The sequence below is a fragment of the Amphiprion ocellaris genome, chromosome 14 (genome assembly GCF_022539595.1).
Source record: "Amphiprion ocellaris isolate individual 3 ecotype Okinawa chromosome 14, ASM2253959v1, whole genome shotgun sequence".
Classification (NCBI taxonomy): Eukaryota; Metazoa; Chordata; class Actinopteri; family Pomacentridae; genus Amphiprion; species Amphiprion ocellaris.
The window spans coordinates 24801968-24825775 of record NC_072779.1 but is presented as its reverse complement, the minus strand read 5'-3'; the positions used below and the strand labels follow the sequence as shown (position 1 = coordinate 24825775).

At 38.3% G+C, this 23808-nt stretch overlaps 1 protein-coding gene across 6 annotated transcripts in view; it reads right to left on the bottom strand.

Annotated features, from left to right (window-relative positions):
- ncor1 (nuclear receptor corepressor 1) overlaps positions 1 to 23504 on the bottom strand; it is a 58566-nt gene extending 35062 nt beyond the window's left edge. For all 6 annotated transcript variants that reach the window (XM_023280176.3, XM_023280178.3, XM_023280177.3 and 3 more), the window contains exons 1-14: positions 23355 to 23504; positions 17965 to 18153; positions 14922 to 15016; positions 14471 to 14678; positions 13824 to 14006; positions 11873 to 11986; positions 9747 to 9803; positions 9564 to 9616; positions 8849 to 8915; positions 4544 to 4716; positions 2415 to 2505; positions 1423 to 1601; positions 1245 to 1299; positions 746 to 847 (exon numbers count right to left, since the gene is read on the bottom strand). In XM_023280176.3, the coding sequence (XP_023135944.2) occupies positions 746 to 847; positions 1245 to 1299; positions 1423 to 1601; positions 2415 to 2505; positions 4544 to 4716; positions 8849 to 8915; positions 9564 to 9616; positions 9747 to 9803; positions 11873 to 11986; positions 13824 to 14006; positions 14471 to 14678; positions 14922 to 15016; positions 17965 to 18075 (1488 nt within the window). In that variant the 5' untranslated portion in view covers positions 18076 to 18153; positions 23355 to 23504. The remainder of the gene's footprint in view (positions 1 to 745; positions 848 to 1244; positions 1300 to 1422; positions 1602 to 2414; positions 2506 to 4543; positions 4717 to 8848; positions 8916 to 9563; positions 9617 to 9746; positions 9804 to 11872; positions 11987 to 13823; positions 14007 to 14470; positions 14679 to 14921; positions 15017 to 17964; positions 18154 to 23354) is intronic.
- Between the last annotated feature and the right edge of the window lie 304 nt (positions 23505 to 23808).

The following is a 23808-nucleotide window of genomic DNA, read 5'->3' as shown; positions in this document are numbered from 1 at the left end:
ACATGTATATGTGATAAATGTAGCAGATTTACATGTGTCACACACACACAATATACTGTCAGTCTGATTAGACATGAAACAGATGGAGCAAAAAAGTTATCCAAACCCAATGCTGCAAACTCAGCAAGTCAAATAACCACACCTCACGGTCAACAAACGGAATTGTCTCAATTGCAAACTCCTGTAACTTCCGTCAGATCTATCTTCTGAGACACACCGGGAATGGCAGTGTGGCGTTGCAGTTGTGATGCAGCCACCAGAGCAGATATTGGCCACTCTAGAAAATGCTTGGGATTCTACCAGATGCACCACAGCAGAAGCAGCTCTCCACTGTTTTGAAGGAGGCCACATGAAGCCACACAGAGCAGATCAAGCCAACAGGAAGTCACACATGGAAACACCACAGAGCACCCAGTTAGTTTTCTTAAAAAAAAACCTGTGCAGACTCCCGATAGTATCACATCACCAATGTAATAACTGCTGGCACTAGGAAAAAAAAATAATTAACCTAATAAGCCCACTTGCAACAATCACAGAAAAATGGTCAAATTGTCAAAAAAATTCTCAGTTTCTGAAACACTGAAGCCGCATGGAGGACGGAACAAAATCACGCTGCAGATTCATCATAGACCCTGTCCAGTGGAATCAAGGAATAAAATCCCTGACACAAATTTGATTGAGAAATCAGTCATTTTGTCAGTCACGCTAGTTAAGAATTTTTAACAAAATTAAGTTTTGTATTCACCTGATTCCTTCCTCTCCTTCTTCCATAGTTCCGCCTCACCAGTGTCTTGTAGTTGTGGTTCTTTTTGGTTAAGTAGTAGTACAGGACACAGTCAGCAACACACTGAAACAAGAAATCCCAACATAGTAAAACACCTGCTTGTGTCTTTTATTCAGTTTATTTATAACAACATGTAATAATCAGAGTTTTCATTTATACAGTCAATGAACAATGGGTTTTGGGACCCAGACAGTAAAGACATTCAATATTTCATTATCAAAAGATAACTAGGACACATCAGATCTGAATGGTCAGTTCTAAAAGGATTTTATGAAAAATGCTTACATGGGTAAACCTAAATACTTAATTACACGACCAGGTTAGCTCAACTACAACCCAGACGAAACTGAAGAACTGCAAGGCCTTGAACGACATAACGCCCAAATGATATCAATGGCATTACATCCTGTCGTATACAACAAATACGCACACAAAATGTGATAATACAAGCTGTAGTTACCTTTCTCTCTAGATACGAGGCAATCAGGCCAAAGTTCTTGGGGTGCTGGACAAACCTGCAGAGAGAATCCATCACTCGTGGCAAGCTAGCTTTACGGTCTATAAACCACGCACATTAAATAGACAAAGTGGGGCCAAGGTATGATGTGCTGCAAAAAAAAAAAAGTAAACCAACTCACTTCTCCTTAAAGATCTCCTTTTCGTGTTCAGTCCAAACATTCATGAATTGCCGGGATTTGTACACCTTCATCGGGTCATCCATTAGGCCGTTCATGTTGATGAACTTCACTCGCCTCTGCTCTGAGTCGTACATCATGGGAGGGATGACTGACAGCTGTCTCATCTGTTTCTCATTGTTCTGTGGAACATGGACAAGGAAAGTGGTCACTGTTAAGTTCAATACAGACTCCCTTGTTCAGTACACCTTGAAACTGCTTACACAAATCTATTCCGAGCACTTCTAATCTGGTTTCTATATTTTATTATATAGATTGTATACTGTATATTGAAGATGAAGTCGCTAATGGCCTGTCTCCCTCTTAAAATAATAACAAATTTCTAGTTCTGTCATTTAGGTATGGAGTTTCATATCTACGCAGTGATAGGGTTTTTCCACTAAACCAAGCTTGCCCACTTTACCTTTGCCAAACCATGATGACGTGTTTCCACAGCACCCTCACAGCAGGGGCTGGAGACTAGAGACAAGTATTTTAAAAGTCTCCCTGTTTAAAGCTCTCAGCACTTTAGAGGCTTCTACCTCATTCTCTGTGGTCTGGAGTTTGTACAGTCACATATTAGCCTTATTTTACTATTTATTGATTTCTTAGTCTATATCAGTGCTGTGCCAAGTCATTCCTTTTGTAAACTTAATGTTTCCAGCTGTTTATCCTTCAGACTTAAAAGCCTTCCACTGGCAAACAGTCAGGATGCTTTTATTGTGAAGAAGTTATGAAAATCTATGTTTTTTACAGCAGAGTTACCAGAACCTCATTAGCGGATCAGCTAAACTAGTTTACCTGTCTGTGCAGTGAAATGAATAAACACTGAAAAAAAGCAATCACGGCTCAGTCGATCACAGCTCTTCATAGTTTAACTACACTCAACTAAAGTCCCAACAGTGGTAAAACCCAACAATAATTAAAAACTAAAATGAACTGCAGTTAGTACCCACCTCCTGCTCAGAAAGACCATCAATGATTTCAGAAATCTCATGCTCGCTTCTTGCAATTGTTGCAGAGAGGCCCGTTCCTCTTTGTCCAACCCTATAAAAAAGAGGCACATATTAAGTTATAATATTACAAAATTACAATATATGTTGTAGTAAATATGTACACTACACAAAGGCACTATCAGTTGTGTTTCATTAAACATTCGTGACTTTAACAGTTGTTTCAAGACTCAAATGGTTTACGTTAGCAACAGCTGACAACATTTGGATCTTTTTACCAAATATACATTAACATTACATTCTCTCAAACCATTTATTACTTGCTTTGTCCTTCATAGTCCAGCAGTCTGCATAAACATTGCCGACATGAAAACATTTTCTGGATATTTCAGTGAAAGCACAAATCATCAGCACCAGCAATAACCAGATGCTGGTCCATGACCCTGTCTCCCACCCTTCCCACTGCCTCCCAGAGAGCCAGTGTCTGTGCTCAGTGTGCCACCACACACCACCTAGTATCCTCCATTTAGCTGATAGCTGAATAGACATCATAAAAACAGAGGAGACACATTTAATGTGTTTGGCTGGCTACAGTTGTTGTCAACATTACGCATCAAAAAATGGCATCACTGTAATGCGTCCATCTTTAATCTCATCCAACAAACAGTGGAACTTTCACTGTTTAAACTAAATGTGTTTACTTCAGTATCACGCAAGATGGCACAATCTAGTTCTACTGAAAAAGGCCACTACTATTGAAAATATTAGCAAAACTGCTCAAATGTATTATTTCTGAATTTGCTACTCAAAATATAATGTCAACAAAAGCGTTGCCAAATTAATTTTCAGTTGTTTTAAGTTTTAACATAGACACATTAAAAAAATCACAGCATTTCAGATTATATTCAGTTTTAGGCTTCGATCATTGTAGTACGCTTTGGTAAAGTGAGTTTTAAGCTCCATTGCTAGCATTAAGCAGAAACCGTGTTGTTTGTCTATTGTAACATTACATGTATTAGTCCCAAACCATTCGGACAGTTCAGTGTGGACTTCCCCTGCTTTTGCATCTAGTAAGGTTAGCCGAGAAAGCTGGGCAAACACTGTATGATCTATGTTAATGGTATAAGAAGCACTAACTCATGCTACGCGTCTTGATTGGTCAGAACCTGTAACTTCTCTACTCACACAGTATGAGCAAACATACAACAATGAAGCCCTGCCCAGTGTTGTCCAGTTGCTATTCTAATAAAATTTACTCAGACAAGATAGCTGTGTCTTTAATGTTGACAATAAAGAAAGGCAGTGTTGCATTATGCAATTTTAAATGTTGAATCTGTACTGCTCACTCCAACTGGTGAAGTTAATGATGAATGTGTTGTACATGTCCTAATGGATTTTTTTTTTTATTTTATACAAGAGAGTAAACAAAAGCAAGTCTTATTCTTCTTGACAACATACCAGCATGAGTTCTGTAACTGTTACAGAAAGAATCACTGCCAAGGAGTCATTGTTTAATGGTGACCTTTTTCAAAATAGTTCTTTAAAGTGCTCATTCTCTCTCCAAAGTATGCAAAACTGTGACTTTAAAACTGAGGTATAAATTGAACTGGGTATTTGTTTTACTGTTCCCAGAAAGCAAATATATACTTGATGATTTCTGAGTCAATCAGATATTTTTTATGAACGGACACAAGAAGCCACCAAAAGTAAATCAAACTTAAAAAGTATAGTCAATCTCCTTTGCCTAAACCACTTATTTGTCTGCACTGGGGCTGAAGCAATTCACCTTTTTTTGTTCTAGCAATACTTTTGAGTAGCCATTTCCAAAACAATAAATGTGTAAACCTGAGTTAGCAGAGGTTATGAGAGTCAGCCTTCAAAAATGTTCTATTTTACAGACCATTACATTCCTTGATTAACTGATGAACGGTAAATAAATCAAGAATGAAAATAATTGTAATAAGCTTTAGATCAGCCCCAGTCTGTACATTCCTCATTTATAAAGCGATGTGCACTATTATAACTCTAAAATTTGTCAGTGTGCCTCTGACCCATGAACCAGTACTATCCAAAAATTGTGCCACCCCTAGATTATGTAACTGTTTCGACCGATCACTGGTAAATACTGTTACCTCTGGAAACGCTCCTGCTGCTCTCTCTGTTTGCGGATCTCGGGGAACTGCCTTTCATAGTACTCCCGTGTTCTGCTCTCCTTGGCTTTGCGTCTGGGGTTGTTCTCCATTCGCTCCACTTTCTTCTCCCACGCTTCCATCAGCTGGTCATAGCGCTGACAAATCTTCTGTTCCTGTGTGTATGGGATGAAAAGAGTGTCTCAGGAGTGGGTGTCTGTTACTACATACCAAAAGGATGTTTTGCCCACACAGTGAGCCACAAAGAATAAAGCTGTGGATATCATGAGGGTGCTGAATCGGGCTGCAATTATTGACTATTACGATAGTTGAATAATCCATCAATTGTTGAAATTAACTGAAATTATAAATGATACAATCTCTCAATGTCTCTTATTTAGCTATCAGCTTTGAAATTTTGCATGAGGTTGTTTTAGACATGCTAATTAACAATAAAGGTGCTTGTTTTGGACTTTTATACGCACACACAATTATGTATGTGTATATGTTTGTGTGTTTTGTGATTTGAATGTGAATCAATAATTTGTGATGTGAATTTTTACTAAAGACAGAGGGAGAGAATCCAGTTCTTCTGTCCTCAGATCAGCAGTAAACTTGGTGCACTCGGAGCTTAAGTCCCCAGACTGTGAGAAGGTGGTCCATGGCTTTTATATAATCCAGTACAGATGGCAGACCATACCTGCTGTAAACCATTTACATTAGGTAGTTGCACACTTCACTCTACTATGCTCAATGTCAGAGCTTTCCAAGTCAAGGAGCAGATAAAAGGTCTAGAGTTCATTTCAAGTGTGGTATTTGTATTTGGATTCTGGTGAGGACAACTCTCAATATGAAGTCCAAAGAGCTGTCATCATCAGTAAAGCAAGTCATCATTAGGCTGAAAAATCAAAACAAACCCATCAGAGAGATAGTAAAAACATTAGGTGTGGTCAAATCAACTGCTTGGTACATTCTTAAAAAGAAAGAACAACCTGGTGAGCTCAATGACAAATGACCTGGAAGACCACGAAAAACAAGTGTGGTGGATGATAGAAGAATCCTTTCCCTGGTCAAGAAAAACCCTGACAACAGTTGACCAGATCAGGAACGCTCTCCGGGAGGTAAAAGTTGACAATTAAGAGAAGACATCACAAGAGTGAATACAGAGGGTTCGCCACAAGGTGTAAACCATTGGTGAGCCTCAAAAACAGGAAGACCAGATTAGAGTTTGCCAAAAAACATCTAAAAGAACATGTGCAGTTCTGGAACAACATCCTATGGACAGATGAGGCAAAGACCATCTTGTACAAGAATGATGGGAAGGGAAGAGTCTGGAAAAGGGAAGGAACTGCTCAAGATCCAAAGCATACCACCTCATCAGTGAAGCATGGTGGTGGTAGTGTAATGTATGGGCATGTATGGCTGCCAATGGCACTGGTTCTCTTATATTTATTGATGATGTGACTGCTGACAAAAGAAGCAGGATGAATTCTGAAGTATTTTGGGCAATATTATCTGCTCATATTCATCCAAATGCTTCAGAACTCATTGGACGGCGCTTCATGATGCAGATGGACAATGAACCGAAGCAAACTGTAAAAGCAACCAAACAGTTTTTTAAGGAAAAGAAGTGGAATGGGAAAATGCCCCAAAAACAAGAAGGAACTGAAGACAGCAGCAGTAGAGGCCTGGCAGAGTATCAGCAGGGACCAAACCCAGCGTCTGGTGATGTCTATGGGTTCCAGACTTCAGGCTGTCATTGACTGCAAAGGATTTTCAACCAAATACTAAAAGTGACAATTTGATTTATGATGACGGTAGTTTGTCCAGTTGCTTTTGGTCAGTTAAAAAGGTGGAGGACACATTTAAAATGTGTTGCAATTCCTTCACCATTCACCTGATTTAGATTTAAATACCCTCAAATCAAAACTGAAAGTCTGCACTTAAAGCACATCTTGGTTGTATCATTTCAGATCCATTGTGGTGGTGTACAGAACTGAAGTGTATATACAATGGTGTTAACCACTAAATTTAGTCATTAATTTATTTGATTATGTCGATCATTCATTTAACCTTGCGCCTACATTTACAAACATCCAAATAAATCCAGTCCTCTGCCATTACACAGTATTCTGAAACCACTGTGTGGGACTGTGATAAGTTAAAATGGCATTACCTTGTTGCTATATTGTTAGCCTATTTTATGTTGCTTAAAATAAAGGACATTTTCTGTGTCCTTAAAAATGCAGTTGTTCCTACACTATAAGTAGTTATATGCAAGCTTATGATCAAACAATGGATAGTGCTAGTTTGTAGGTGAAGTACCAAATGTAATATGTTACTACATCACTGAGGGGATCAAGGCAAAACACATGCAAATAATGTAAAATGGAAAAGTCTCACCATCAGGCTACCTAGCAACAATGATCGTGACATTTTTCTGTAGGTGAGTGCGAATGAATCGGGGCATGTTTTACCTGACTCGTCAATGAAATCTCTGTTGCAGTTTATCTTTCAAAGTGAACAAAACAAAAGTAAACACGACGACAGACGGTCTGAAGTGAGAGCAAAAGAGGTGAGAGAGTACATGCTGTTCAGGAACTGGTGTTTGTTGTGGGTTTGTGTGCCTTTGACATTGCTTAATTCACTGTTTTCAACCACACAGTTTGTTCTGACGCAATTATTTTCAAATTGTTTCCAAATGGTCATTGCACTTCTTTTTGCAGAAGCTTACTTTGTAATCAGCACACATACATGCTGTTTATTATGATGATCAAACGAATTAAAAAGGTAAATATTTTCCAGAGGTGTAAGAGCTAAAATGTTTATTGAAGATATAGGAAGACTGTTGAGAGGACAATACAGCTGCATTTCCACTCTCTGCAGCGAGGGACAAACAATTCACCTTCCTCTTGGCATGAGACCAACTGCACTCTGCCATTGTTCAGAGTCAAAAGGTCTGTCTGACTCTGACGGGAACAGCCAGAGAAAGGTGGGAGTCAATGCATTGCAAAAAAGAGCCAAGTATTTCAACATAAGGTGATTCTGAAATATTTAAATATTTGGTAACTGATAAGAAAGACAGAGTTCTGGCCAGCAATGACTCAGATCTGTTCTTTGATGTGACATTGTTATTCTACTACATATAAGAGCAGTTATTGGCTCACACAAGACGTCTGAACAAACAAAGGAAACCGAGGTGTTTCCTGTTCTGTAAATACATCAGTACATTATTTTTATTAACCATGCTAGCTGGTTAGTTCGAGGGATGACAACGTTGGTCCTTCCACAATTTTGGTGAAGACTAAAACATCTCAACGGCTTGTCTTTCAAGTCCCGACAACCAACCCAACTTTTACCATCAGATCAAAATTTTGATTGTACCAGTTCTTTGGTTTATGACAAAATAGTTGTAAAACTAATGACAATCACACAGTCTTGAGATCTCTCATGTTTTTTCTGTAAATAAGCAAACTTTAGCATGCTAACATGTCGAACTAAGATGGCCATGGGAAACACTACACTTACCAAGTATCAACAGGTTAGTATGCAGGTGTTAGCATTTTGCAGAAAGCCCTCCTGTGCCTGAATACAGCCTGCATATTTTTTTCTTTTTCTTTCAGTACATACTACTGCTGCTCTGAGAGTTTAAGCTGTTGCATACAGTATGCATACAATTGTGGGACACTCCTTTGTCATAATATTGTACATGAAACTTTGACCTTCTTGCTCATATATTTGTCACATTTTTATAATGTATTGGGACATATTAAACCTTTTTCTACCATACTGTGTATTCTGGTAGTATTAGTATTGACACCCCAGGTAATTATATGAGGTTACCCATTTAAAAAAATGTTCTAAAATTTGCATTAAATCTTGAGTGAGTTTCAGTATTTATCATTCTGTCCAACAACATGGATAAAAGACAACAACAGACTTCTATTTTCTGAACAGAGAATTGCATGTGTAATGTTACAACCACCTCTGGGTATAAGACTCAGCACTGTCTTGTGTTTCCCTTTTGTATTGTAATTGTAAAAAAATAGATGTTAAAACCAAGAAAACGGTTGTTTGTTTATTTTGTGCCACATATCAAGAGTGTGTCAATATTGTGTAGCTTTCCGTAAACAAGGAAGACACATGTATTAAAAGTTTTAACATTTCTACAACATTTACCTGGTCAGCTGAGGTCATCTGAGTAAAGTCAGATCGCTGACAAATGAGGGTCTGTTAATGATGCATTTTCAACATTAGAACACATACCTAGAACTTACATCGTGTTTTCCTAACAGTAGGAACACTTACCCTTTGTTTACGCGCATGGTTCCTCCTCTTAAAAAACAAAATCAGCTTCTTCCTCATTACTTGGTTTCTGAAATTGAACAACATTTATTTTGTAAATCTTAAGGTGGTAAAAGAACACAAAAATTCTTCAAGCATTTGATTCGATTTGCATTCCAACATCCTACCAAGAAAACATCATTGTTTATTTGCACAGTAATGGGTATAAGGGACTGGGAAGTGGGAATTCCTCTGTTTACACAATATGGTGGCTATGGGGAGAAAATAGTGAAAGCATCGACCCTGACAGTGTGGTCTGTACAGCAGACACAAACAGAAGTGGTCTCCGTCCTGACTCCTGATAAATGACTGAGCCAGATGGGCTGCTCGCATGGTACACATTGATAAGGGTTTTGTCCTAGATGACATGTCCTTCAACTCCCCAACACAACCTACTTTAAGCACACCTAATGCAGACACACACACACACACACACACATATGGTGTTTCACTTCTCTTCTCAATCAGTCTCCTTGGTGTCAGTACGACACCTCAACTGGTTGAGGAAAGAATCAGATAAGACGGAATTATCAGCTGGACTTTTTTTGCTGAGGACACAGAATAACCTCCAACACTTTCCTTAGCTGGTTTGTATTGGGTAGTGTAGTAAGTATCATGTCTGCAGCAGGGCCAGCAGATATTTATAAAACTAATTTATGGGATAAATATAGATACTCACGTCTTTATGTTGTCATGGTACACCTTTGTATCTGATGGCTGGTTGTACAGGGGCTGAGAAAAAGAAACATCAGATTAGGAACATGTAGCAGATTAATCATTAGCTGTTAAGCAAGCAGTAAGGATTATTTATTCCTCAAAGCTCATGAAAGGACAAAAAAACATTAACTATGAAATCACATACCAGCTCAACCTTGGGACCAAGGCCTTCTAGTATTTTATGAGCCTCTTCAGCCTTTTTCTAGAAAGACAGGGTTGATGAGTTAACAAAACATTACCAACATCAAACATCAATGTCGTATCTGAGGATCAATATTATATGTGGGTCAATATTGATCTTCAAACATGATGTTTTATTTTTATAAGACACTTTTATTAGCACAGCATTAAAGGGAAGCATCAGTTAAAGTTCCTAAATGTGATCAAGCCTTGGTTAAAATGACCATTTTTACAGCAATTTAAATTTCCAAGTGATGGTACTGAACACAGGTATGAATTATAACATAAACATGACAAGTTTCACAAATACCATAAACTCAAAACAAATTTTTGAAAATGTATAATGAATGCTTGTCGGATTATTTTAAATGCTTTCAATTTCCTCCTTTGAAGTACGAGTTTCAGACACTGAATAAAAAAATCTAACAGCAAGCAGCTGCACTTGATTCAAAGGAGCAAAGTTTGATACAAGAAATTAATTTGCGATGTTCCCACTGCAGCATAATTAACAGGGTTGGCAAGATAGTTGTTTTGGATCACTGCACTGTCAGCTTATTCAAGATCATCAGAAACATACTGACTGACTCTTCATGTTCACATTGCACAAGCCTGAGTTCAACAACCACGGCTTCCAGGCTAGATGCTCTGCACAAAGCTGGAGCAGCTTTACAGCCTAAAGGGTTAATGGTTGACTGAGAAGGAAGGCGTGCCTCAGCACTCTCCTACCACAACACTGTCTGACAGACATGAACTGCAGTGACCTCCATAAACACACCCTCACTCGCTGCCCTGTTGTTCAGCTGAAATACAGATAATGAGGCCAGGGTTTTCCCTACCATAGAAAGTGTTTTTGCAGAGTGTCTTATGCCGAATGAACTTGAAAAGGCATTTAGACAACATAAGAATTCATTGAAAAACAACAGTGAGAGTTCTGTGTCATGCTAAAAAAAACAGAAGAGGTGGCTTGACCTCAGATAAAAAGGTGAGCTGACAGTAAGGATGACCTGCCGATCAATAATCAGTGTTTGGATGAATGCTGGTGTGAATGCTGTGCGACACAAACCTCAGGGTTTAGGGTAAGTGTCTTTACTCTAGCTCATAGCTGCGGCACAAAGATGCCATCACAAGGTTGCATGAAGCTGGCCTTTACTTCCTTTTCTGCAGCAGGAACGTGGCACACAATTGGATAACTATGATACTACCGCTTTGGCTTATCAACACACTTTATAGTTGATTATAGTAACTTAATCATCCTTCTGCACTTTAAAGTGGCTGCGGCTATGTGCTATAATGGTACTTTGTGCACACTTGCAATAGAGAGTCGCCCGCTTCCCACAATAGGCACACTGGACCCACTTCACATGCAAGTTACCCACAAGGCCACTTTTCAAAAGAGGAAGCCTTGGCCGGTAACAATAACTTCTACTAATTAAATGTTTTTTACTGGCTAGTTTTGCTAGCGACTAAAATTAACAGAAACACAATTCACAAACTGTTAGGACCTGTCCAGTTTTACTGTTCAAATAATTCTGGTGATAGAGATTTATTCTGCCTGTGTGAAGAAGTTAAGGTAATCCCCAAATATTTCCATTACATCTCAAAGATGTTATTTGATTACATGAACAGACTTTTGACTTCAAGTACAGAAAGCGTTACCAATTTTCTTTCAAACTATTGTGAGAACAATGGTTAAAATCAATCCGAAAACAAACTAAATATAAAATAACTTTAGTTATTTATAACTAATAACTTTCTCTTACTGCTGTCCCCAAAACATCAATGACATAAAACCACAAAGCATACCAGCCCACTCGTACAGAAAATCCACTTGAATAATTTTTCTGACAAAAAATGTTGCTATGTGGAATCTCATTTTTAGACAGAGGTGAGGAATACTTATACATAGAACTGGAATCAGCAGTGAGTTTAAACAGCTCAGAGATGTATGAAAGTGATTAGTGAACAGATGATATTTGGAAGATACTTTCAAAAAATGGCTACAATTTGTTTAAAACACGAATGAAACAACCAGACATGAGGGGATTAATGCTTGTTGTGGGTGAGTTTTGGTGTTTGCAGCAGAAAACTAACCCTGTTTTCATCATAGATGATCTGGACAATGCTGCGGTGCTTGTGCTCCACTGGGGGAGGGGTCACTGGCTTTTCTGGCTCCACTGGCTTTGCTGCTTCCTCTTCAAGTTGTTGCTAAGAGACAATATGAACACATAAAATTTTGACCAACAGTACATATGAAGGGAACACAGATAAAATATGACAAGCCTCATTTCTTCTATGCATGTTCCAGTCTTGCATGGATTTTTATCTGTATTCATCATCATACTGCACAAATAGTGCAGAACACAAAACATGTACTCTTCGTTTCTCTGATCGTTGCTTCTGATACCTGACGTCAATGTAGATGATATGAGACTATTCTCTGCAGGCTTGTTAAAGCATAGCATTTTTTAACTGAAGGTTTCTGCCACTGGTACCATCCTGATGATGACAGACAAGCTAATCTGGCAAGTGTTTGGTAGGTCAGTGTTTGCCAGTTAAAGGTTATGTAAACTACCAGGTTACAGGGACAAGATTAGGAGTTCCTGAAATACCTCAAATAAACACCTCAATCCCTGGAAATGTTGGGAGAATGCAGACAGAAAACTGAGAGGAATTCTCTCCCAGCAAAGATCAGCTTCGATTCCTCTCTAATGAGACTGCATTCCAGAAAAGGTAGCAGTAGAAAGACAGCCACAAAGACAAAATCAAGCCAATCCAAATAGGAAGGTGAGCTGATGAAAAATAACCCTGGAGCTCTAGATAGTCCGTCTATGAGGGCACCTAATTGGGAAAATAAAGATGATAGGAACGTAATTGTCCAGCTGTAGATCTATAAAAGCATCTTATAGCAAGTGAATTGCTTTCATCTGGATGTTTCAAGTTGCAAGTTCAACCTAGAGTTGTTAGTGCTGACTACAACTCGTTATTGAGAAGTAAAGCTTGAAAACACTCACTAGAACAAAATTATGCCTTGTTCTGAAGACCCAAAGGCATTGGAGTTGTACCTGAAATTTCAGGTACAGCCACTGTCAAAGTTGCTCATTGGAATGTAATAAAGCCCATTTTCAGACATGCACTCCTCTGTTAATCACCTGAAGATGTCAGCTTTATATATATATGGAAGCAGCCTGCTCACTGTTCCCTAAAAGCTGCAACAGAAATCTTACTAAGTCAGATCGATCAGAATTTCTGTATCACTTTCAACACTTCACAAATGTAAATTGCAAGAAGTAGCATTAACAGATGGCTACGCAGATTACACATGGTTTTGGTCATGTTGTAGGCTATATATAGTTATGGGAATCCATATATGTGCAGGATAGTTGGCTATTGAAAATATTTTGCTGTGAGCCTGTGAAACCCAAAAATCTCTTTATTAAATAAACTTAAAATGACCAAAATGGATCAGACTTTTACAGTAAACTAACAGGTGTGACAGAACTCAGGCCAATGGTTCAATTGTAGCTTGTGTACTTAGACAGCTCATTTGTCTGAAAACTAGAAAAACACATAATGCCATTTGGTGTTACAAATACTGTCCGATCCTGTCCCCTTTTTGATCAAGCTTGCTATAAAGTTAAGCCCATACAGCCTATGATTTCGTCTTTTGATTTTTTTTTTTTTTTGCTTTAACCTTTATGTAGGCTACTGTCCAAGTTTGCATGTGACAAATGTAGCTCTCTGTCACCGTGGTGGGTGTGTCTGAAGGAAGCTGCAAAGGGCATTACAGAGCTCAATACACTAAACATAAATCACCAACAAAGCATTTAAAAGTTCTGCAATGACGGTCAAAAGTTGCATCATTTTAAAAATGCAATCCATCACTTAAGTATGAAGTTTAAGAGCTCCTGAATCCTGCTCTAAAACGACTGCCACCGAAGTCTAAATAGCAGGTAAAAACATGACTTTTGCCAAGTTTTCTTACACAAAATCTATAGTGTTTGAAGTAAAATGTAAAGAAGAAAGGCCTAGCTGGATAACCAACCTGCTTTTTCTTCAGCTTGAAAATCTGCTGTTCCACTTTAGCAATCTCTCTGTCCACACGGTCCATACTCTGGATCAGCTCCTCCTTGGATAGTTTGGAAGGAGACGTGTCCTGCTCTTCCCCCATGTGAAGTGAAGGTCCTCCTGGGGACGGGGACTCCACTTTGACAGTGAACTGTGACTCCTGGGAGAAAATAAGGTTCATTAAGGTTGTAAAAATCTACTTATACAAAACTTGAACAAACCGTACAATTCCATGTGGTGCCACATTACATTATTTTAACTTCAAAAACAGTCAGTAAGTGGGTGTCTCCAAAGATCTTTCAGGTGGAACTGTCTCTTTGAGTTTGAGTCATTCTATCCACCTCATTTATGTCAGTGAGGAAAGGATGAATAAGCAGCTCTCAGGTGAAAAGGACCATAAATTAAATCCTCCAAGATGACAAAGTCGAATCAGCACCTCTCCAAAACATCCCTATCCTCTAGTAAATTCTACCTTTTTGACAGGAGGTCTGCAGTACCCTGCAATAAATCCTACCTTAGTTTTTACTAGGTCTATCTAATACCACTGAGTGCAGTTACAGTGTGTACCAAAATGGTAGAAGCTTCTTGTGTTTATAAATCAAGGTGAGAAGAAACAGGGCCCACCTTTTTCACCTCCACAGTGGCTCTTAGGCTGTCCTGTACAGAATGGGGCATCGGCAAAATAATACCCCCAGCAGTGGAAGGGGTGCGGGTGATATGGGCCTCAGCAACAGTCTCCATGCGAGGGCGTTTAGCCTCCAAGGCCTCATGCTCAGGCTGGGCTGTGATGGAGTGAAACTGCTGTTCGTAACCATGGCGTCTCTCTGGAGGCCTGAGAACAAAAGTAAACATTACATTTACAGATCTATCATAAGCTGATTGCCAAAATGTAAGATTCTATAAGTTGAACCTGAGGAGATCCATGGCATCCTGCAAGAAGAAAAACTACTCTAGAATGAGACCCTAATATAGAATATAAAATAATCTAAAGACCCAAATCTGGATGGCGTGTATGAAAAACAGATCTGTCAGATATTTAGGCAGCAGTGTCAAGTACTAAAAATGAAGCCCTTACCGTTCAGTTCCAGGGTGGAATTCAGACAGTAAAGATGGTCTTCTGCGACCCTGTGGATCCTGCATGTGAGTCCGATAGTCTGGGATGGTGAAATCCTGAAGGAAAGACACCACAAACAACTTTATAAAGCTATCTAATCAGGGTCTTGACATTATAATAGAGTGGAGATGTGGGTGGAAAACATGGAGTGGGTTGTTCAACATAGAAGGAAACAAAAAATACATCATAAATTCCTGCAAAGCTATAACTGTAACAAAGCACTTCACAGATACAGCAACCAAATTGTGTTTACAGAGAGACAAAGTCCTGTTTGCACGGGTAACACATTCCTCTGATGTAACATATATACTTTAGTTTTGATCAATACAGCTGTTTACACTGGCTATTTTATTCACATTTTACACACATAGCTGTGACCTGAAGATCATTGCTGGCATCAAGGCTGTCTGAGGGGCAAGCGGTCGCCTAAGGGCTCAATGCACTGACCATTAAAGTGAAGGTTTCTACTTCAGTCCAGCCAGGGACCTTTGTTGCACGTCACGCCCCTCCCCACACACACACATTCACACACACCCTCCAACCCCACCTACCTCATTTCCTGTAAGCTTTCTGCTGTACTTAATCTAATAAAAGCAAGGCTCCCAAATGAACTCAATGGGCATTTTTACCACTTCACCAACTGCAACTCTGACAATAAGACATGGTCACAATTTCAGCATTTGGAGGTATATTTCTAAACATTATAAGCTAGACACTAGACTTCACTTTTTGTTAATTTAACAAGGTTCACATATTTAATTGCAAGTGCAGGTCCAACCACATAATCTCTAAGATTACCAGAAAGAAGAAAGAAAAAAACATCTATGTTAAAGTACACTGGAACGAGGGCTGGCCAGAAGTGGTGAGAAACTTCCCCCCTCTTTCAAACATGTTATAGTCAATGCCCAACAGAATTACTAAAACCAGCAGCGCTGCGCCTATCTGGCAAACTAAAAGGAATTTTGTTGATGTTAAGCAAATGGATTAAAACGTTTTTAATAGTCCAAGGCTTTCATCCAAAAACTATTGGGGTAAATGTTATCAGCACAGTGTGACCGCCAAACAAACCTGAACAAGCCAATGCAGTTACAGGAAACATTATCAAATTCCAGTTTAGTCCCAGATTTAAGCAAACAATCCAAATGCTCAGAAATGCCCTGTTGACAACTTTCTGTGGAAATAAGCTTCTAAGAAGTATTTCATCCAAAATGGTTAATGAACATTATCCTCTATTTACAACAATCACATTAATGTACAGCTGTAATATGTGCTGGGCTTAAAATACTACACAAAGCGTAGGCAGCTGCACAATTATGATAGAAATTAATATCATAAATATTTTTTTCAGTACTGAGACCATAATCGTGATTATTTATTTATTCTGAAGGCATTTTAGATTGTTTGAGAAACTTTCAGTATTATAGCGTAATACTAATAACAATGTCTCTGCAGTAAGTAACAAAAAAATAATCTGTTAAATTTTCACTTGTGGGCGAAAATGCCTTTGCAGCAGCAGTTGTATTTTGGCAACTGAGAGTTGTCCAGCTGCAGCCACAGCAAACATTGCAGTGAGCTAGGATGAACCACAATTTCTGACTCATTTTCTCTTCAAAGCTGCAAACTGGTTGCAAAGAGGTCAACACATGTGCAATGCCTATTCAGCGTACCTGTCACCACAGGTTTATGGCACAGTCTAAGGCCATATTTCTTACCAAACTCATAGCTGAGCCAGAAATTAACTTCACTGTTCTTTTTCTGTCTGCCTCACAGGAGTTCTAAATCACCATCAACAAGAAAAAAGTAACGATTTCTAATTTCAAAAGCGAAACTGACACTAGCTGACCATACATGGAACTGCTAAATGATTTCCCAGGCTGTGTATGCAAGTGAAAGTAAATGCAAGACAACAATGTGCAGGAGACTGTCAAAAACAAAATATATCCCTACAGTTTAAGAGCATTAACACACATAAATTTAATCAGCCAAAGAATACGCCAGGTTCAACTCAATCCAAACACAGGAAAAAAAATTGTTGGAATCTGGCTTATATCACTAGTTAGGGTGAGTGATTAAAATTAACTAGGGCTGGGACTTTAACACATTAATTTCGATTAATTAATTACAGAAAAAAATAAAGTGTAAAAGAAATAACGCATTTAATCCCACCTTTCTAAGTTCCCTGACTTCTGGCACAGTGGTAACACTGCTGAACATTCCAGCCTGGTAGGTGGCGGTAATGCACCTAAAGTCTATTTACCAGCCACGAAGAAGATTCACAGGATGCACTGAGTGATGTCAGTGCACAAGAGAGTTTGGTGAACAGTGAAGGAAGACGAGACCGCATTGAGCTTGTTGGGCGGAAAGTTTTCTTTTAAAAAAACTTCCTGATGGCAGCTTGGATAAATGTGTGGTTGTGTGCAAATTGTGTAACAAAGACTTTTCTTATCACCGCTGCACTTCAAGCCAACGGTTTATTGTTTATTGTGTCAAATATTGCTATTTGAGAAAAATGTGATTAATTACAGAACATAATTACAAGGTATTAAGCTTGTAATTAATTAGATCAATTTTTTCAATCGTGTCCCACTACTAAAATTAACACTAAGTAGACATACTGCTAATATAACTACGTCAATATATTTAAAAACTGTGTTTCTTATACAAGGAAGCTAAAGACGACACACCACCATTAAAAAGTCTAAATTTGGATTCCTCATATCCTCAAGGTAGAACTAAATAGTAAAAAACCTCCTGCTAAAATTCAGATTTAAGGAACCATGGAACCGTGCATCACTATTTTCACTGCAAAGGACACTGTAACCTTCAGAAAAGTCAGTGCTGCAAAGATAAAGTTCTATTACTCTAATTTATTAACATTTTTTGCACAATGCCTCAGAATAAAGTCACCGCAAAAAAACAACAGCATTGAAAGAGCAGGTCCAGTTATGATACAGGCAAACATGCCCGTTATCTCAAACACAACAATGCAGAGGGAAGGTTTTACCTGTTGGTGGCGTGTGCCGGTGAAGGTGTACTGGACAGAGTGTGGGGGGTACCGGCTCTGCTCGCTGCTGAAGCTCCCCTGGCTGGGGGGGTAGCCCGAGCTACTGGACATCCTGGCTCAGTGCTAGCGGGCTGTGCTGCTTCACGGATCAGAGAGTTTAGCTAGACCATGTTCAGAGACACAAACCACCTGCAAGCAGACAAAAACACAGATATAATTTTTGGAAAGTCACACAGATTAAGATCTATATAAAAGAGTATCTTTTCTGTGTGAGAAATAAAGAGGAAGAAAATCAGCCAGCTGATGTGAAATCATACCAAGCTGCATTGAAGATATGTCAATAACTGTATGTCAGAAACTTGTTTTGGGAATTGTGCTGCTGCTAAATCAGACAGACAATGTAGGGCTGGGAAAGAGATATCAGTGGCCTATTGTTGTGTATTAGCAAATTACTATGTACAACAAGAACACTAGACAAACCAAGGGAGCACACAGAACTTGATGATTGTATAATGGTTAAAATACTGATCTTATCTGACCAAGAATGTCAGCACAGTTCATCTTTCATCACTTTCTCAAACATTTCTGAGTCTCTGTGCAGACGACTTCAGACCTAGAGCAGTGCCCTGCTGATATCAGCTGTTGCTGCCAGTAGGTAATAAAGCTAGAATTAAATCCAAAATAAATCGCAATAAACTCTGATGATACTTGCATGGGCCTTTATTTAAGCCAAAGCTTTTCAAACAAAAATGGAAGGATTATTTTGCAAAAACTAGTGCTTTAAAAAATAAAAAGCTGGGCAATACAGTTCAGCAACAGCTCTAAAAAAAATCGTCATAATATTTCTGTGGGTGGAAAGAAGAGATATGGATAATTCAGTTAACTTGATTCAATTGCTGATGATTTGTTTTCTTCAACATATATGGAGACGTGTTTTCACAATAACACAACCTTGAGTTTAAATGAGAAAAAAATGCAGCTTTCTTGAAGGTTGGCTGCATTATCAGTGCGAAAATCAAGTCCACCTATCCATATTCAGATTTTCCCTTTACCCTAATAGTAGTTTTGCTTGTCTTAACCCAAAAATGTTAAAAGCAGAGAGAATAAAAGTTCTCAAACATATTGCAGCAATGTTCATATCAGAAAAAAATACTGGCAGAATGCAGTTTGCTGATGTTTTGAATTTTCTGTGAGTAACAAAAAGTTTAGAGAGCATTATCTGCTGTACTTATTCAAAATATGGGCATATAAATGTCATTCAAAGGGTTAGGATAGGGTTAGGCTTCTAGAGGTGGTCTGAATAGCAATTTTTGTGCTCCAGATATTCGGGCCCAATTAATTAAGAATATCCAAATATTTGGCTCCTCTGGCAGGGAAGGGGGAGGGTAAAATGCCTAATATGGGATTTGATAGATGATTAAATAAGAGATCTGATACGATGAAACTATCCTAATATAATCTCATGCTCCAAAATGCAGTACATATTGTTACTATTATCATATTACATAATAGTATATATTATATATAATACTATTATTATAGTTATATGAGCTACATCAAAAGAAAAAATTAAGATTAAATAAAGTTATTTTAGGATTCGATCAAATACAATGCAGAAAACTTATGAGAAAATTACTGATAAATAAAATTACTCTAAATTTCAACATACTTTATACCTGAAAGCTGATATTAAATTACTGCAGTCAGACAGACTACATTACCATCAATTGGTGATGCAACTTCATCTCTTGCACAGTATGTTGTTTATTAAAGGGATTAATAAACTTCCGCTATGCAGCTGTGAGAAAAAGGTATTGTCTCTATCCTTGCATCATGCCAACCAATTGCAGGAGGAGCTTCGACTTTCCTTTCGTGTTGCTCGTCCTTCAGAATATCATCCAGTTGTTATTTACTATGATTGTATGCAACTTGAAGACTTCAATGGTTAAATTGCAAGCTTGTTTAAGCAGCTTGGAATGAAGTTAAAAAACACATAAAGAATAGGACTCAGGCCAGAGACAGGAAGCACTGTGACCTTTTGTGATGAATGTCTGTTCTCTAATTAAGGAATAAAGTACATTCCAGATGTTCCAGTAGAAACATGAGAAATATACACACAGATTTTAGATTTGGTCTGATTATTTATGAATGACTAAATGTGTTAGCAAACGATCTATGTTTCTGTATACTAGTTTAAAACAAATATGTCACTAGAATTTTTTGGGACCATGTTTAATCATTCTTCTTAGCAATACATCATACAAGTCTGTGTTCTGCTGCCTCGTTTTTATTCCAGGTCTGCAGGATTTACAGCATGACCACCATGCCAACACAGTATGATGCTAACTTTAGGGTTTGAAAAGCTACAACCCATGCCATCATAACCAGGGTAGGAAGCTGTTATTTTATTTTTCACTCCACAAGCCACAGCATTTGGTGGGTCCTAGAGGATGATATCTACTTTTACAATTTCGAAATACTAAAAATAGCAATGTGACTTTGTAACTATCGTACTCTTTCTAACCATTCTTGAGAGAGCTGCTTCTAGTTTTAAGATTTTCCATATAAAATAAAACAATCTTCATTATATCTTTGTAAACGATAAGAGCAGTAACAAATATTATGTCCCATATCCCCTAAACACCACAAGGCAGGTCCTAAATTGCTTCCTAAATATGTGAGTATCAGTTCAGCAGCATCTTTTGTCTTCTGAATAAAACTAAGAAAGAACAAATCAGTTTAAAGCAACCTTTCAAACAGAAATACAAGTAAAAATGTTTTCAGCCACTGAAACAAAGGGAACACTTCTCAAAGAGTCCGAGAGATGTCGTAAATACTACAGCTACCAAAAACCTTTCATGTTTTACTTCTATTGTTCTATTTTTTTAGACTTGATTGACTTCCACACATTCTTCTCTAGTCTGACTTCAGTTAATTTCCCCAAAAAGCCTCTGCCAATCTAGTGAAATTGAAAAGAATGCTAAAGAAGTATAATGCATACTCAAAAAAGGAAGAACTTGAAGCATACTTTGAGATGGTGACCACATATTTAGATGTATTGCTGACAATCACTGAAACAGGAAACTAAACAGTGTACTGAGTGAGGCTGCTAGGGAGGATTTTGTCATCTTTCAAGCAAGGTTTTGCTCCTTTACAAGACTTGTACAATTTTGCTCTAAGTATTACAAACACATTAGTTGTTCCTTTGTGCTCTTAAAAGGGAAAGAACAGACCTTCTGGTTTCAAAAATGCGTCACAGTGTGTTTCCTGTTTAGCGACACATTAAGTGAACCTTTTTCTCTATTTTATCATTGATAAAATAAAGAAAAAGGAACCAGTTGGTACAGACCTAGTTAGTGACCTGACCATGAGCTGTTCCTCACTTTTTTATGCCTGATTTTTTTTGGCAAAGACATCCATGATGGGAATCAATTTCAGTGACACTTAACTGGGAGATACGGCTATAGAGTAGTTCAGGGACTACCTTCCAAATCAAACCTAATGTATATACACAAACAAACACAAGTCAAGCTTCAAAGAGATCTCTAAGGGAGTCTCCCAAGTGTCAGTAGTATTTTCTATTTTTATAAACAAAATTGCGAGAAACATGCCTCAAGCTAAAGTGCATTTATATGCAGATGACACAATAGTGTATTCAGCTGCCTCTTCTCAGCCAGGCTGTTGATGAGTCCCAGACTGCCTTTCAACACTTGCAGGCTTCATTGCAAGATTTATGGCTGGTTCTGAATGGTAAGAAAACCAAATTTATCATCTTTTCCAGAGCTCACATGGTGCTAGTATTCAGACTTTAGGTAGAGATGCAACTGAACAACTATCTTCCTACAAGTAGTCAGGTATCTGGGTAGATGACAGGCAGTCTTTAAGAGTGCACATTGAACAGATAGTGAAAAAACTGAAGCATAAGCTGTTTGTTTTTTTACTGAAATTAAAGAAAAATCAAAATAGGGTCTGTCTTTATTTTGCAGTTAGGAAAACACTGGTAGAGACTAAGCTCTTAAGTGTTTTAGACTATGGGAATATTATTCATATGCATAATGCTGCCTCAACTTTGTGCATCACACCCGTCTACATTTTTTATCCAACTCACTGTGCAGGACACATCACCGTGTACTGTGTGATCTGCTGTCTTGGCCTTTATTAAGACAAAGGAGGGAGCAGCAATGAAATACTTTATTTACAAAGCAATACTGGGCAAACTCCCTTCTCACTTGTATAATTTTCCATCACTTCTATCACATCAGCTGTTACAACTCCTGCATATCTAAATGGCTGCTATGCAGATTGTTCAAGATTTGCTCTGAGCTTGGTGGAGCAGCCTTCTCCTACTTTGTTCCCTGGTCATGAAATAATCTTCAGAACACACTACAACTTCATGATTTTGTCTCCCTGAGAGAGTTCAAAGCTCTGATCAAAACATGTGTAATTGAAGAGTGCAATTACTATTTGTAGATTTTGTGCTGTGTATCTTTAGTACCCTGCTTGTTTTAAAGATCTAAAACTTTGTTCCTATGTCAGTTGTTTGCATGTTCAGTTGTGTAATATTTTGTAATCTAATGGAACTTTTTTGGTCAGGTTTCCCTTGAAAGAAAAAAAACGTAATCTCAAAAGACTTTCTGGATAAATAAAGGTAAAACACATTTCAAAAATCATTTACTGGAGCTTTTTAAAAAAGTACAGTTAAGGCTATAACCCTCCCCCCATCCCATTTTAACATGAAACATGAGGGCAGATAAAAGAGATTGTGGCTCCATGTACATTCAGCCCTGGGTGTCTCCTACCCTCTTTTCCATTGCAACAGTTTAACTACAGTTTTTGAGAGGATTCGGTGCATTATGAGCTTTGAAGCATGAAACTTCAGTTTGTAACAGTCTGCTTTCGTCGTTTCACGGTGAAGTTCTTACAGAGTTAGCAAAGATTTACATTGATCCTTCTACCGATTTTAGTGTAAATGAAGCAGCTGTGGTGACCTTTCTTGCCACAAATATAATCCATCAGTGAGAAACACCGCTACTGGGTGCTGTTATTGTTGTCTTTTAACTCCATACTGTCATATAAACGCATTTGGATTTGTAGCTTATCTTGGGGGATGGGACTAGTTCCACAACAGAGCATCTCCGGAAATGCGCCAAAAACATGCACAATAATATACGTCCACTGAGAAATGTCTGCTAGCTTGGCACTTAGTGCAGTATGACGACGTTAAGATGTTGTTGTTGTTGTCGCTAGCTGGCTAACTTAGCCTGTATTTCACCTTTGAATTCTCAACCACGTCGCCATCTTGCAAGGCAGATTTTCAGCGTAGACTGGAGCGCTTAAATAGCGTGCTAATCAAACATATTATTGTGCACATTTTAACTATTTGTACTCACCGCATATTTAGAAAATACACCGATAGGAGAGGGATGTATCTCCGGGTAGAAATATGTGGCAATTGTTGATTGTAAATCCGCGGGTTATGGGTTGTGGACGACTGGGCAGACTGAAGGCTGCGCCGCATTTGTCGGTCGATGTCCTGGCAGGGTAAAATAAATTGTCCCCACTCGTGTGACAACCAACAGTGCTTGTGTCCCTTAACAAATTTGTATGTACAGAAAAGGTATAGTCTAAAAATGTACAAAGTAGGAAGACCGTTCTGTCACTATTTTGTTAAATACCGTGACAGAATCTTTTTGGATTTTTATACACCTGCAAGGATAATACGGTGTCACGGCTAAATCTTCCCCTCAAACACGGTGATGCTCCCGGTGTTTGTAATTTTCATTTTTTTAAAAACACACACTTTGCTCAGTTTATACAACTTTATTCTACATGTTGGTTGTCTTC